The 17,464-nt window shown below is 43.2% G+C and overlaps 1 protein-coding gene across 2 annotated transcripts in view; it reads right to left on the minus strand.

Moving 5' to 3' along the window:
• The window catches only part of MXI1 (MAX interactor 1, dimerization protein), a 56,819-nt gene that overhangs the window by 15,073 nt on the left and 24,282 nt on the right, over positions 1–17,464 (minus strand). For both annotated transcript variants that reach the window (XM_032694410.1, XM_032694411.1), the window contains exon 3: positions 13,953–13,982. In XM_032694410.1, coding sequence (XP_032550301.1) covers positions 13,953–13,982 — 30 coding nt within the window. The remainder of the gene's footprint in view (positions 1–13,952; positions 13,983–17,464) is intronic.

Below are 17,464 nucleotides of genomic sequence, written 5' to 3' on the forward strand. Positions count from 1 at the left end.
GAAACAGAAATTAGCATGGATCTGCAGAGACCCTTGAAGGCCACAGGCCTGCACTGAGACTGGCAGAACCTAAGGTAGCACATAGCTTCCCAACAGGCAGCTGGAGAGTACTCATGGACTGCCTACAGCAGAAAAGCTGGCCCACAGGGTGTCACAGTGACAAAAGCATTGACAGTACCTCAAAGCCTCTTCATAATACTGCTGAAGGAGACCTTGGACTTTGGTGACTGCTGAATATAGTCAGGTTTTTAACTGGTTCCTCCATTAACCAGCTGAAAGAAGCAAGCATTTACTTTATATGGTAGACATTTGTACATCAGTGAAAGACTAAAGGATGCTACTAACTTGTTGTTATTTGGGAAAACATATTTCCTGTTTTCAAAATAATGAGTGGGAAATTTGCCAATATTAAGAACAGATTCTGATCTGGTACTAAAAGTTATTTTTGTCATTAATTAATTAATGAGTAATTAATAACATTAATTTTGTCATTAATTAATTTTTAAAATGACACATATAAGCTACTACTACTAAAAGGTATTTTTACTATTCATTAAGATAGACAGAATTTTTCCATCCCATACATCTATTTTTTGAAGCTATATTCCAGTTGCCTCACCTCAAGGAAGAAAATTCCTAATGAAAATATATTCTAAGAATGTGACCATTTGGCATACTTGTTTACACAAAATCTTTTATGCCAGAAGGAAAGCATGTGCTCTTCATCTAATATCTCTTCACACTGTCAGAAATATTTAAGGAGTCATCAAATACCTACTGTACCTTTCAGGTATAGAGGGCATGCATCTGGAACAGAGGAAGCAGTGCATGTAATTTCACCTTGTAAAATTATTTCAAATTTAACCTCAAACTTTCCAGGGAAAATGAATTACCAGCCAAGGTCACTATCAGATGTATGATCAGAAAAAAAGCACTAGGAAGGGGAACTTAAAGAGAAACTAGCACTATTTTTCCTACTGGATATTGATTTTTGCATACAAATACTGTATTTCAAAAGTCTAGAAGTTAGCTAGCATTAAATGACAAATGGTTTTAACTCAAATGTTAAAACTCGATGTTACTCAGCAGGGGAACCTGAACAGAGAAGCACAGCTCCCAGCACACTGACAGCAGGTGAGTCATGTCCTGATCTCAGTCATACAGAGGTACCAGGAAAGAAGACTTTTGGAAAGGAGGCACCAGAGAGTGTGAAAACACACCTTGCCTCTGCTTAGCTGCTGTGATGTGCTAATAACGAACTCATTCTCAATACAGTTCTTCCAAAGAGGAGTAGAGTTTATCACCCAGAAAATTAAAACAATGTCAAAATCAGGGGAAGAAAACAACACGAACCCCCTGCCTTGAACAACCCCCTGCCCTTTCCCTTGAACAACCCTTGACACCTTCCTCACATTTTCTTTCTCTCCTCTGGGCATGTGTGAAGGCCAAGAAATGCAAGACTGGTCAAACCTCACACAAGGAAAAAGCATGAAGCTGGCCACTTGGAAACAATTTCCTTCTGCAGCAAGCAAGACAAAATGTATCTGTAACACACGAAAACTGCTCAGTTTTTTTCAGCTCCACTACAAGACTCCGGTGCTTCCAGTAGGGCTCAAAAAGTCATTATATATTAGCACAGGACATTCTACCTAGTGAACTCTTGATCAACTGGGGAAGACCATTATGACCCCTATCTGGGTCTTCAATGCCACAAATGGATACAAATTTAATTCTCCCAAACCAAGAACAGCTGTAGTTGAGTAAACTAACAATTGTGAGAGGATTAACTGCCTTACCCTGCTGACCCTGATGTATTCGCTCAGCAGAAAACGGGCTGGGATCCCACCTGGGAACAAACCAGACACTGACAGGTTCATGGCTTTCTTTGGAAAGAAAAATAATTTAAAAAGACAAAGAAAATGAAAAAGAGAGAGAAACTGGAACACCTAGGCCTCTGGTTTGGTAGAAACTTGCTTCCATTTGCTCAGCTATCAGAACAGTATTAAGAAAATAACCACACGTACTTACAGAAGTACCTGCAGAGGCACTGCTTTATAATCACAATCACATTCTCCTTCCTTGCTTTTTTGTAGTGCTTATGTCATTCTCAGGGCCTCATGAATGTAGGCAAGATTAACTACTGCTTCACGGTCAGGTACTTCCTGTGTTGTATCTCATCCTGGAAGCACTCCTTGCTGGTTTCAAAAATCACTGATGTTAGGAATAATAATAAATAAATAAAAAAAAAAAAACCAAGAAAAAACAACAAAAAAGGTAATTTTCTCCAGAAATTATCCACCTAGGGAGAAGCCGTGGTGGGTTTCCTCATCAGGAGAGCCAAACAGCAAACCAGAGCACAGGCTTCCTGACTTTCCTAGTGCTGAGCTAGGAGGTTTGCATGCACTTTCAGGAAGGGTGAAGCAGCAACTAACTGGAGATGACATTTCGACTCCCTTCACCAGCAGGAAAGGGTTATGCAGCAGGCAAGACCTTTAAGTGAGAGTCAGGAGACTTGTCCGCAGACAGCTTGCACAACCCCAGGTAAATCCCTCGAGGAACTGAAGCACACACTGCTCATCCACAAAATGGAGCTAATCCTAATTCCTTCATGGAGTACAGCACAGCTAAACCTACTCTTTGTTTTCAGGTGCTCATGGAGCTCAGCAGTGACACTGGTATGTGAAGTGCCGAGAGCGGAGGACTCCTTGGGAAGCCAATTCATTCAGCTTTCTCTGGTAGTTAATAAGGTCCAGAGTACGAGATGGCCACATTACTCAAAAGGGATCAATAACTCCTCACTGAACCCCCCTCACCATATATGCTGCAAAAGCTATCTGAGGTCTTCTCTGATCTCTGTCCCAAGAAATTCTCAAGATGGAATTTCAAAGGAGTTTAGTCAGAATCAGGAAGACAAGATGAAGGCTGTTTTTTGACTCTGCAAAAAAGCCTTTAAGAAACTCAAGCAATTTGCTTTCCCTGGAGGCAGCACGGTCTGCACAGACCTGAGAGCCAACCTGGATGGCTTATGGAAGTCCCCTACATACCATAGTTTTCCATTCTGACTACTGCTAACCACTGTCTACTAAAGTGCCCAACCCACAGTACAACCCCCTTCCCACTCTGCTCTTTCCCACCTTATGCATTTTTCTCAGCCATCACTAAGAAGAAAAACACAACCCAAAGAAACTCCAAGAGACACTTATGACTCCAGAGGGCCTTCACACATTTTCCTGAAGTATTTGACACTAGATATAAGATTCCTCTTCTTCTCTCCGTTTGCAATCCCTTCTCTGAAATGCATCTCCATATGTGCTTTTTCCAGTGAACACCAAGCCTGTAAGCTGCTTTTCCAAGCCAAGAAAAGTTTAAAAGAGGTCACACCACAGAGAACAGACTGCGCATTTCCTAAGAGGGTCATATTACGTAGAATATCCACCGGAGACAAAGTGTTCCCATCCGGTTTCCCACTTCTTTTGGCATCAACGTTGCTCTTCGGGTTAGGTGAAGTGGCAAACACATGCATTGGGAAAAGGAAAGATGAATGTTTTCTGTTCCCCCCATTTTGCCTGTCTCAGCCAGAATTCCTCAAAGTACTTCTAGGGTTTAACAGAGTGATTCTTGCTATGAAAGTTAACTACTATATGCAGCATTTGGGACTCCTCCCTATACACTCATAGAGGTACTCAACTTTGGACAGCTTTTGTTGTTCCCTAAAACAATGCTGAAATAATTTTCTTCCTAGGCAGACATTAGAAAAAAGTTTTTAGCTTTAAATACAGTTAATTAGAGCAACAGGTTGCACTGCTTCCCTGGGCAATCCTGCTGTCAAATGCTTTTAAGGCCATGCGAGATCGGCATCTGCCAGGAAAGCTTTAGAGCTTATCCTGCCTTGGGGTGAGGGGACAGACCAAATGAGTGCTGCCGTCCCCTCCCAGCCCCATTTCTGACAGCTTCAGAAAACTTCAGAGACCATAGAAGTCTGAAGAACAGAGTTTCTTGCCCTCCTTTAGGCACAGGGCCCAAGCCAGCTGCAGGGGCTGTGGGCCGAGTCTCTGGAAAATGAAGGGGAATTTTGCCTCTCTGAGCTTCAACCTGGGTGACAGAGCAGATCTGCTCCAGAGTGGCAGTTGCAGCTGGCAAAGGACAGTAATGCCACGTGTGTGAGAGCAGGTGGGCAAAGGGAAAGGGAGGATCTTGAGGCATCTGCAAGGCACTGTTTCCATTAGCAGAGTGAGGCAGTTCCCTGCTGTGCCTGTTGGCAAGGAAAAGACAGGAGCAAAGCAAACAACAGGAGGAGCTGCAGGGAAGAGGAACCCCCGCCCCAAACTGCTGAAACCAGTTACAACCCAGCAAGCCTCTCTGTGTGCAGTTATGCAGCTGCAAACTTGGAAAAAAAGAGCAGGCAGCTCCGAGGAGCGCCAGGATCCACTCTTATGAGAAACACTGGAAACGGAGACCAAAGGGAAACACCAAGCTGTATACACAGCTGGGGCTGTCTTCCCCTGTTAAAAAGAGACGGGTACGTAGATTTCAACTGCAAGCTCTTTGTGTGTGCTTGCATGTAACTGTGCATCTGTGCAAATGCATGTATTCACCCCACATTTGGCCTCTTGACGTTACCAGAGTGTAGCTGATGGATGGTATTTTCCAAACTGTATGGAAGATTCCCATACAGCTGGGCAAAATCTGACTGGGCAACCCACAACTTAACCCACCCTGGGGAACAAGGCCAAACAGGTGGAAATAAAAGACATGGGAGATACAAATCATCGCCTTTTTTAGCCTCAGATTTCTACCATAAACCTGCTACACTGCTCCTTCTTTTAGAATAACTCATTTTAACAATTTCACTGAGTTTCCAGAAAGAGGAGAACAATTCTCATCTAAGGGCTGGGCTTTGGTCATGTAGAATTACAATAAATTACCCCAAATGTTCAACAGGTTGTGTCTTTAAGTAGCACTGTGAAGTCCCTCCTGAGAGAAAAAATGTAAAGGACACATCCTCCAGAACTTCCAGGAAGAGGTGGAGCAATCTATCCCGCACAGTCCAGTTCTGAGAGCAAAGAGCAGAGGAACACGCTGTGGTCATACACAGAAATGCTAGCAGCTGCCTGTTCTCAGGTCCTGGAACACTCTTGGCTGACCAGGCTCTTCTTCAAGACTAGGGACAGCCACGGTGAGCTCGTCAGGGCTGATCTCACCTCTGAACCTTGCTGTTCTATTCCTTTTCTCTCCTGGACTGCTCACAGGGAGGTCTAACCGTACACAAATAAGCAGCAAAATCAGGTCTGGATTAGCTTCCTTTTCCTTTCCACATATCTCCTCTGATGGTCGTGTGGCTTTGCCAGCCTTCGCCTTCAAGGGTCCTTGCCCTTTTTCTACAAATACACTCACTTACTCACAAGAAGAGCAGTGTCTATCAAATGCCCTCCTTTTGTTGTTGTATTATTTGCTGTCCTGGCCAGTAAGGAACCCTTGGCACTGCTCCCCAGATGACTAGGCATAACTACAGAGCTGTAGCGACAGCTAGAGAGGAGCAACAATTGCCCAAGTGAAGGAGCAAGTATTTGAGAGTCCTTAAGAGCTGTGCTTCTAAATGATTCAGATGCTTTTAGATATTCCACACTGGCTCAGCAACCAGACAACTCAGAGACAGCAGCCTGCACTTGACTTTGCAAGCATGACTAAATTTTGTGCAGCTGTTTACAACTTACCATGATAAAAACCACACCCTTACCATAGGAACTGTTATCAGCCTGGACCATGCATGAACCCACTGATACCATTCAGAGTCTATTTCTGTGAAAGTAACACTGCATTTCAAACTCATGTCCTGTTTCCACTGGAGGATTACAGAGCATAAACCTTTTTGCAGCAATTTCTGTTATGCGTCCTTTCCCTCAGCCCCTCCTCCTGCGCAGAAACCCTTGAACAGGCAGTTACAAGATCACTCTGTAACTGCTACATCCCCTTTCCTGACTCACCTTTTGTGAGCTGAACATGCTCATTTACAAAATCTCCCATTCGTGCCAATCCCTTCTTCATCCTGAGTCTTATAACTTCAACTCTCAGGCAAAAAAATAAGAGCAAAAAGCATCCATCCTTTGCAAAAGCTTTTCATTTTTCCCTAAATAAGTCATGTTGCTTTATGAATGCACTCTCAAAGGTAAATAATTAACAGGCAAGAGGGACAGAAAATCTTATTACACGGCTAATAGGAAGTGATGCTCAGGCAGCAGTGTACCCATAAAGTATACCTTCAAAAGACAGCCCTAAGGTTTTCTTAATGGAGCATCAGGCAGAAAACCTGACTCATTCCATTGCTCTGGAATCCAGGGATTCCTCTGTGTTTCTCCAGACTCAGACAAATCCAAAACCTCTTTATGAGATTCTGCCTGCATCGGACAGACTCAAGTGCCACCTCCGAAAAAGGGGATACTCCAATTTTGCACAGGCATCATAAGAAGCAACCAGAAAGAGAACTATACAGAGAAGATCTGTATTTCTACACAAATTCGAACTCCCAAGGCACACAGAAGGGTGGTGGGTAGATGACACCAACTACTGCTATATTCTGCCATGGCCCTGAGTTAGCCCATTCCACGTTATCGGATGGTTTCATGGGAGAATTCCTGACTCTTGGTTGCACATTGCCTATTTAACTGTTATATGGTTTTTCTCATGCACTGTCTGGGAGGAAAGCTGCCTGGTCTGTTTGCCCACAGCTATGCAAACTGCTCGGGGTGACCAAGTACCACTTGCAGCCAGGCAACAACCACAGCAACTGTGAGATGATCCTCACTCTCCTTTCCCAGACAAGGGTATGAACAGCTGATAAGACACTTGCATTTACCACCACAGCACCCAAAGCAAGGAGTTAGACCATAATGGTGCCACCCGTAGCAGCAAAGGTGCATTCACTTTGTGTCCTTCTTCTCCTTCCTCATGGAAGAAGGTGTTATGCAGCACCTCCTGGCCCTGGGCAACACTGACAGGACAGCAGGACACTGAGGGAGACACAAGGAGTAAGCATGAAGTTTTAAAGGACAGGGAAAACTTGTGTGAAGGAGAGAAAGGCAAGCAACTGGCTGGAGATGTGGATCAATGATGCAAACTTGTTCCTGCTCCTTTGTTTCACTGATCCACATCTCCAGGCACTGGATCCATGTGTGTTTCTGTGCCTCACCTGTTAAATGGTGGTGCCTCAGTCTTCCCATCCTCTTTGGAATATCCAAAGATTGGAGGTTCTCAAAGTTGTGATATTTTGGTAAAAACAGACCACTTACAGAAAGCAGAAAGAGAGTTTCTCACCTACATTTTCTATTCCCCTTCCTTTGATTATCACAAGTCTGCATGGGCTATATTGCTATAGTACCCTCAGTACATGTACCAGGTAAAGATGTACATCAGCACACACAACTCCAACACACAACTCTGTCCCAAGAGTACAAAGTCCTGAAACTTGTGGTTACAGGCAATCTGTCTCAAAATTATATTCCTATGACCTCATCTTCTCTAGGGCAGAGATTTTCCCCAACTGGCTTTTAGCTAGAAATGCTTTCAGGCCCATGAGCAACATTAGTCACTTGAACAAGAAAAGTTGTTGCATCAAGATTTCTGTCTCTCAGCACTTCAAACAGCACCCCATGAAAAAAATATAAAGACCCAAAAAAAAGCCTGCCAAGTCTCCAGAGATGCATTTGGAGAGAAATGGTAAGTACAGAGCTCTGATATGACTGAAAATGGAGCCAGGAAAACTGAATGCCTCACTTCCCACTGGGGCCAGATTCTTCCTGGGTCCAAGCTCACTGATTACAGAGGGCATTTGCCCAGTCTTTGTAATTTTTTGAGGACAGCCATAAACATACAGAACTGGAGAGGGTTCAGGCTGAAAGAAAACTGTGGCAATGCAACCAAGTAGAAATTTGAGGATGCAAGTTTGGGTAGAGATTCAGGAAGCAAGGTTGGCAATGATGCACTCCAAACGAGAGCGGTAACCTCTGATTTGGTGCAGAGACCTGACTGCAGAGTACGTTTCTTTCTAATATGGGGGCTTCCTCTCAAGTGTCCCTTCAGGAAGGCAAGATGAGGAAAGGATTCTCAGCATCAGACCACTATGGCAAGGCCAAGTAGATTGCACTGGCAGTTCTTTCCACATCACGGGAGAAAAATACATCAGAAAGTGTCCCTAAAACACATCTTAGTTGAGAAGGGCTTTGTGATAAATATCTGTTTCTGAAAACTGGCTTATAACAGTGATTTTATTGTGCAACGTTGTTGAAACAAAAACATTTTTCTTTGTGACAGTTTATCCAAAATAGTAGTATTGTTCTTTTTCCTCTTCTTTCTTCAACAGCTATTGCATTTCCAAGGGAGGTATAGAGATCTGGGAGTAGAAAGGAAGGCAGGCATGCATACACTCTTCACTGCATCACTTTGAATAAAAATCTAAAAATTCCTATATGAGCAGTACTACAGGACTTCCAACAAAATGTGGATCATTTTGTTTCCTTCAAATCTCAGCATGGAGACTAACTGTCCCTTTTCAGCAGCTTAACTCAGAGTTCAAAATGTTCAGCAGTCCAGCCAATGTGAAACAAAGCTTTTGCAGGCTTTCAATTGTAAAGTGAAATCAAAACACTGCTTCTGCCCAAGGAGGCACTTCACATGAGCAAGTGTGGTGGTCAGCCAGAGATTGATCCCAGTGTTACAGCACGTGACAGAGCAAAGCAAAAGAAACAGCAGCAAAAGGCAGACTGACACTAAACGACAGCAGCTGAGCCTGAACGTATCCAGAAAGAGCAGCTCCCTGGCAGCCTTACTCCAAAAACCACTGGCTTCCCCCTCTCCAGGTTAAGCAAAAACAGGCACAGCAGTATAATAAGTTATCCAGATCTCCCAAACTAGAGGAACATGCTGCAGGTCTGCTGAAAACTGTTAGTCCCAGCTGAAAACAGAGGCATCTGTCATCCAAACAACAGAGCTGAAGACAGCCAACTACCTCCAGCTCTTGTTCCACACTGGCCATGGAGACAGGAGGCTTTAGCTACAGTTCCCACAAGGAGCAAGTAGGATCAGTGCATGCTGTGACCTTTGGATGTGTCAAAGATAGATACATGCTCAGCTGTGTTGGACACGGCTTGACTGCTGCAGGGAACATCACAGGTTCCAAGTGTTATTAATGAGGGAAACAATATGTACTGTCAAGGTTTGCTACATGAAGTTAGCGTGAAAACAAAGCCCACTCCAGAGAACAAATGAAATTTACTGGATTAGTCTCTTGTTCCAGTTTTCCTGATAAATAGCACTGAACTCAACACCACATTGATTAGTTGGTTCAAGACAAACACTGATCAGATTGCCTTGGCAAGTATATATAGCAGTACACAAGCACAATCACCCTTGTCTATTCAGAGTAGCAAGGATTCCCTATACTTTCATCTCCCTTCCCTCTATCTTTCCCAGCCTAGACAGCATGTCTGCACTATTTAAAAGCCCTATGTTAAAATGCTTTTCCCTCCTCCTCTTGCATTTTGCTACTAGACACAGTCAAAGCCCCTGTTCTGAAGAAACAGAACCAAACTGTGCAAATGCTGCAGAGTCCCAGAAGGCCCCACACTTCAGTGCAAGCTGACCCACGTCATGGTTTTCTCCTCTACATCAGTAGGGTTTTTCCTTTATCTTATCTAGTACCTCAAATACGCATCCCCAGCATAACAGTCAGCTCTGAGTGAGAAACCGCTCTGGAGAACCACTGTGCCCTAAACAGTCTCTCACGTTACAGAAAGAATGGGTGGGAACCACTGAAGATGGGGGATTCCAGTAAGAGTCAGAAAGGCTAAAAATACAGTACACACAATCATTGCTGCGTTTGTGTTCTTCACTTTGTTTCTGATCATCTCGAAAGATATTAGAGAGAAAGGATCTTACACCATTTCACTCTGCTTTTATGCTACAACTTGAAGTTTGTCTCCTTTAGACCTTGTCCTTTTTCTTTTTAAATGCACTTTTGCAGAGCCACGAATTCTGCAAGATCTTCAGAAAATTCTAATTTCAGTGATCCTCCCAAGGTCTCTTTCCCTCCTTGGATCTATCTTTCATCTGAATTGAATTGTTTTTACCATAAGAAAAATACGCCCCCATAACTCATCCTTTACCCAATTAACTCAGCTTTGTTTTCCTTCCTTCTGGTGTATTACAATGAAATCATCAGCAAAACCAAATAGAGCAATGTAGGATATACAGAAAAACTTATATTTTTTTTGTTTGTTTATTTTTTAAATCTGATCAATAGCTTTTCAAACATCTTTCTTGTTCTATCAGATGTAACTTTTCTAACAGACACCACCACCATGTTGGTTTACCAGAACTGCCACTTCACAGAGCAGCAGGAAGTCACCTCAGTGCTGTGTGCCTTCCCTTACTACCACACTGACCACATCCTCCCAACACTGGCATGTGTAAAATGTTCACAGACAAGAGCTAATACTGTTATCTGTATAACATGCAACATTGAGCTTTAGCCTGAATTTTATTTGTCATCCTTTTTGAGAAAATATTACACCAGCAAAGTGCATCTTTCAGTCACATGCTTGACCATGTTTTCTTTTAGAAAATGATGGGGTGTTGCTTACGCATCAGTTTTTTGGTAGGTGTGTTAAAGGGCTAAAAAGTATCATTTTAGTTACGTCTTGCAGCAGATGAGAAGCAGAATACTGGTTTCTTGTTTAAATGCAAGCTATGACTCATCCTGGGCACAGATAAACTGAAACACATACCCATTAAATAAAAAGCACAAACAATTTTCCAATGTGAGGATTAATGACAGATAATAACTATAAATTAACTTTAATCTCTTATAACAAACAAAGCCCCTTATATAAATGTCACTGCAATCTTTTCAGATAAAAACAACGAATGAAAGCAAGAAGAAAAGTCATTTAAATATTATCAGCTAATATTTGGTACCAAATCAAACAGCTCCTTAGCAGAACCACTGGAGTGTTCATGAAATATTTCAAGACTAAGAAAAGGAGTGGTACTTAAAACACTGCTTTAATTTTTAAAAACACAATTCTAGTTATTTTTTGACATTAAAGGAGTTCAAGATTCTTAATCCTGACACATTAAAACATCATCAGATCCGCAATACTGAGTCCAAGGTAAATCACATATTCAAAAGGAAGGAGGAGAGCATTTTGTTTTTCTACTATTCTCTTGCTCAAAAGAAACTCTGTGTAATCGTTGAATGGGTTAAACGAAAATTTAACTGAACATAAGAAGGCTGCTGTTCACAGACAAGAAGCAAAAAACCAGAGTCAGAGACCTAATAGTGGACAATTTTGAAAATTATAGTGTGTGTCAATAATGGAGATAACAGTGAGATTCAAAAGGAATAATCTCAAATAATAGGGAAAATGAGCACCTGTCAGCCACAAAGCCATTAGTATCAGGGCTTTTATATTTGCAACAGTTAATTCTGGAGACACTGACAAACTTAACAACACAGCAAATCAAACATGATGAAAATCTAACCAGGAAGTAATCCCCCTCACTCAGAAAACACTGCTGTGGAGTTTGAAAATAAATGCTTCCAGTATGAAACTTGCAGTCCAAATCATTGGTAATGAACACTGCAAACACAGCAAAGGCACTGCAGAGTCTAGCTGGGTTTGCAGATGTGAGTAGCTGATGAAGCCATAGCATCTGCATTAAGGGACAGATAATCCCAAACCAGGAACAATGGACTCCTGAACAAAGTTCCCAGATACAGGAGTCTGGCTGTACAGACCACCCAACATGATCAAATGTGTGCCCTTCCCAGAAGGATGAAAACCAAAGGCTTGTAAAACCACGTCTGAGACACAGACCTGGAATACAGTGCCTCAGAATGGGAGGGCCTGGAAGAAAAGACCTTGCTAAGAAGGCTGATGGTTAGAAATCTTCAGCCGGGAGCAGGTGGGGACTAGGGAGCATAAATCAGACAAAAAGAGAGGAAGAAAGAGCTATTACACCAACCAAGAATGGGAGAACAAATTCTGCAGCAAGCATCTTGTCAGCATTCAGAAAAAGGTGGCATAAGGGGAAGCACAGGTAATAACACTCCTCTCACTAGTAACACTTGTAATGATGTGCTGGTCAACAGTAAATCCTCATGATATCTCCACCTCAGGTAGCATTACTGTCCTCAGTTAAAGACAGGGAAACAAGGTAGAAACTTCCTCAACTCACATGGATAGCTGGTATCAGCCATATCCCAACCCCATCAATACATGCCAGTCCTTAGCTGGACAGTAAGTATGGTTGCTAAGATCTCACCCACAGAGAGTCTGAAGCTTCGCTGGCTGCTCCACAGGCCTGAGGCTAGAAATGGATGATCACATATCCATGCAAACTTGGCCAATGTAAAAGGACCAGGCTGGCACAGGGAAAGATGGAGACAGTTCTGCTCTAAAGCTGTTCTGAGTGTAAACAGCATTTGCAATAACAATTAGATATGCAAATAAGCACATTGAAGATTAGTGACGGTTTACTGTTGTCATGGAGAAAAAAGCACCTTCAATTCTGGGTCAGACCCAAAGACTGCATTTTCTTTCCCTCAGTGGTAAATATAACCAGATAGTGCACTGGAAAACGCAGGAGCCAACACTCCTCAACACAGCTCAACCTGGGACTGGAGAGGCTGAGACTCGTAGGAGCTACAGGGAGCAACATAACCCAAACAAAAAGCTTCCCTGCATCAACCCAGAAAGACAGGACCATGGCAACTCTGTAGATACTCAAAACTACCAGGAGGTAGAAGCACAGGCTGGAAGAAAACACCCACACCATGCAAAGGCCAAGCTGCTTCTCAGCATTGCTGCTGCCACGGGAGGCAGATGTGGGGGAAACTGAGGGCAACACAATTCATAAGGTATTCAGCTCCAATTCCCTTGAAGCCACATGGGAAGATCTTGACTGAATGAAATTACACACTTGGCTCAAAGCCTCTGTGTGTCTTTGGCCATCCTCATAGTCCTCCCATCCCTTGTTAAATGATGGCTGCTAAGAGAGAAGAGGAGGCAATCAGCCTATTTAGACTCAGCTTTCCTTCCCACCCTGGGGGTTTCTTCATAGGAGCAGCTGGCCAGAGCACTGCCTTTGTTACAGCAGCCACAAAAAACACAGACACCCACCCTCAGCCCCCCTAAAATCCCACAGAAGAGCCAAGATAAGTTTATAATGGAAACCCTGACATAACTTTAACTAGAGCATCCTGAATGGAAGGCGATAATCTGATCTGTGTGTGAACTAGCTCCCCTTGCCTCAATGGTATTTATCTTACTTTAACTCCTGTTACAAAAGGGTTGAGTCATATAGCAGAGCCAGCCAAGTAACAAAACTGCAGGGCTTGCTAAAACGTCAGATTCAAGGATAAACAGGCACAATTCTAAAACAGGTTAGAAGAGTCTCTGCAGGAGCACTGGTAGCCAGACCTCGGAGCCTCTGGACAATGGCATTTTCTTCTGCGTTGCAGAGACTACCACAGCCCAGCGAGGGTGTGGGGGGAGAGGGTGCAGAGCACAGGGCTCTGCCCTTTGGTTCATGGTAACACATATTACCCAGGGCCCAAGAAACCTGATCCCGTAGCAACCTCATGTATGGAAAGTGCCCCAATCAGATTTCACTGTGTCAGGAGAAGAACAGTATTTACTCTGCATACAGATTAGTCACAAAACTGGGTCACTTCTTGCCTTTTCAGAGAGAGGAAAAAAAAAGCAAACCCACAACCAAAAACAAAGCTGCTTTTTCAGATCTTTTTGTGTCTTCCCCCCAACTTTTAAAACTACGTGATGCAGTGTGGTCATTCACAGCTGCCAAAGCTGATCAAATGGCACCTGCATGGATAAGGTTAAAGCACATTACACTCACCAGGCTTGCATTTCTTAGAATTCGGCTCATTAGCTACTTACCGGTTCTTTTCTAGTTCGTTGTGCGTAGACCTGGAAGATAAACAAAAATTTGGATTAGCCACCTTTGACCTCTGAGCACCAAAGTTCAACTGCAGCAAGCTGCACACATCTCCAGTGGCACACTGCAGCAGAAAGTCAGCCAGCTACATACATTAAAACCTACAGCTATAACCTCATCCTCCCTGTTGACAAGAAATTCCCCCCCTCCAGTGCAAAAGCTGGTACTCTTACTGGTGCTACAGAAAATGTTCCCTTGAGACTTCAACACACAAAAAATCTCAAAGAGAGGCAATGATTAGAACAGAAGGCCAGAGTCTGCCACTTCTAGAATCCTTCTGGCTCTTCAACCAACTCACTACAGGACTGCAGTTACATTTCTTTGTGCTTTAGTTTCTCTATTCACCCTGTAAAAATACCGGTATCATCTGCTAACACAGGAGCTCACAGAGCATTAATTTATGCCCATCAAATACATGGGAACCTTCAAGCAGAACTGGCTCTGTAAGGACAGCCCCTGGAACCCTTCAACCATCACATGACAGATTTAGCCAACTTAGCAGACCCAGATATGGCCAGGAATTGGGTACGAAATGGGATGGCCAGCACTGGCCATGTTTGCAAACATCAGCGGCACTGAGTAGCACTTTTAGGATGCCTGGAAACCCCTCAGGGATGGAAACAGCACTGCCACAGCCCTAGTATGTAGTGAAGTGACCCATAAAGTGGCACTGTGACCACTTGACAAAGGAGGGGGCTTTGTCTTTATACCTGCCCACCAAGCCAAGCATGCTGCCAGCGCTCCCTGATTCAGAGCTTGCAGCTTGAAAACAAAACCAACTAGAAACAAAAGGGAAACAGGCAAGTTCATTCTCCTTGCTCTGTGATGACAGCATGAGTGGCAAAAAAAGCTTAAATCCATTCAGGATTTCTAATCTAAGCCAGGTAAGGTTGTTGAGGATTATTTAAAAGGATAGCCATTTATCCAACATTTCTCTTTAACAGAAGGTCACCTTAAAATAAGAGTAAAAAGAGCCCAAGAGCTTAATAAAAAGGATCTATTTTCTCTAATTTGGCATCACATTTCTTCCGGAGCTCTGAGAAGATTATCCTCTATCCCCCATCTGGAGAATCCCACAGAGAATTCTACAATTAGGGAACTGAATGGAGGATGTGCTCCAAGGGAAACCCTGTCATAATTAAATGCTTCTCCAAAAAAAGGAAGGAGGAGTGCCTAACAGGTGTTAGAACCTCATTGAAAATGACGAATAAACTGTAGATGTCTGCAAAAAACAAGGTAAATGAGTTTTAGCTGACCATGGCTGAGAGCTGCGGGTGGCCAGAGGAAAAACAAAACGCTACCGTATGTCTGTGCAAGCTACCCAGAGCAGCAGGATATGGGACACCCCAAAGGCAAGGCACTATAGGCAAACTCTTCATGTTCAGGAAACTCCCCAAAACAGCAGATGCCTTAATTCTGGTTCCCAGGAATCAGAAACATGAACACGGTGTTTAGTCCAGAAAATCTCCCAAATTAAACCCACACCGCCCCCAGAGTCTAAACCAGCAAAATCCATTTATCGAGGCAACTTGGATCCAAATTAACCCACCAGGGCTGAGCTGAGGCCCTTTAAAGCCACTGCCTGTATGTACTTTGGAACATGCGTATTGTTCTTATTTACTGTATGTTCCTGCAGGAGACTTTGCACTCTTCCTAGCTATGACATTAGCAGTTATAAGGCCAGAGATATGCAATGGCTTGAATTCCTATATTATATCGAGCCAATTATCAAGGCCAGCACTGAAAGAACAAAGTTGGCCCACTGCTGTGAACAAAATTAAAACAGCAGGTTCTCCTTACTCCTCTCACACAGAAGAGTCTTTATTACCTATCTGCCTTCTGATGAACAAGACAACTGAGAGAGGTCACAGGCTTTTCACCAAGTCAGGAAATGTATGCTGGGACTTTTAACCATGTCTGTGGCATGGAAAAAAAACAAAACTCAACCCCCCCCCAACACCTTCACACTGAAGCTGAATGCAAACAAAAGAATCTCAGCAATGTTGAATGAATCCTACAGGGAGGCTGCTTCTCTTACCTGCCTATGCTTTGCTTAGTGTAACTGGGGACCATTTGGAAAAGTTGTAATTTTTTGTTTCATCTGGATTTAGGAAAAAAGCCCAGCACCACTTCCCACTACCAACATTCACTAATTTATATTTTTTGTGAGTTTCCCTTTGCTCGGACAACACATAAAGAAAAAAACCCCTCTCTCTTCTGTTCATAATTCATTTCATTTTCTATAGGTCCCGATCTAAAGACTAGTTTTCTCCCCTTGTCTTTCGGCTGCACGTGTTACTAAGATTTATTTGGAATTAAACAAGGACAGTGCTGTCAGTGAAATGGAAAAAAAGCACAGGAACCTCTACTGATACTACATTTAAAAAAAAAAATAAAGTCTTTTAAATAGGTGCAGAAACAAATGTAACTGGACCTCTTTAACTGAGCTGGTCTTATCATCAGCTGAGAACCTGGTGAGTATCACCAGACTGAAATCAAAGCCTCATCCCTGTACGCCATCGCCAGCTTCTTGATGGGTACATGATGAACACCACAGCTGTGAACTGTTGCCAAAGCTCAGGGAACATTTCAGTGCTACTTTTAACGCTCTGGGTTTACAGCAGCAAGAAACCTGTGCAGTTCAGTGAGATGCTGCTGTTGACAGTCAGCCACAGCCTGTGTCACCCAGTGACATGAGGACACCACTGGCGAGCACGGACCACAAACCAGAGGAACTCACATCCCCTCTGTCAGGCAGACACGGCAAACAGGACCTTGCCCCCACCTGCAAAGTTGAAACCAGAGTCATGCAGGCACAGACATGTTCAGAGGGGGAAACAAAAGCCCAAGCACATGTACTGGCACTGCTAAAACGTCAGCTGCAATTTAAAAGTAGCTCAAGCACAAAACGTCTGCGGGGTTCTCATTTAGAACTCAGGTTTCTATAGCAGTCAATAAATTTAAAACAGCCAAACTGATAACTGCCCATAAAAACTGAAGGAATGTTGTATAAGGAGAAGGATCCTGTTCACTGCATTTTGAAAACAGCTTGGGAAAAGATCAAGAAAAAGTTTTAGAAGCTTAAGATAAAGGAGCCAGGCAAACAACAACAAAAACAGCAAATCAGTCCCCCCCTTTTTTTTTTAAACAACAAAAAGTTAAAAGGGGACAAACGCAAGTTTACTCCAATTCACCTCAGATACCTGAAACTGCATACAAAATAGGAAGAAAGCGGGAAGCAGCAATGGTCAGTCGTTCTAATTTAAGGTCAGTTGCAGCAACTTTTCCGCACCAGTTACAGTGATTCTGCCTGCAACCTTGCTATCCAACACAGTAACAAGGTGTTGCTGAAACATGAACCTACAGTGAAGTCCCCCAGCGAATGAGACATTGTAATTTGCCACTTTATCCCATTTTCTTTATTTAAGTAAAATCTCTCCTACCGTGGCAGGGG

This window comes from Chiroxiphia lanceolata, chromosome 8, assembly GCF_009829145.1.
Source record: "Chiroxiphia lanceolata isolate bChiLan1 chromosome 8, bChiLan1.pri, whole genome shotgun sequence".
Taxonomy (NCBI): Eukaryota; Metazoa; Chordata; class Aves; order Passeriformes; family Pipridae; genus Chiroxiphia; species Chiroxiphia lanceolata.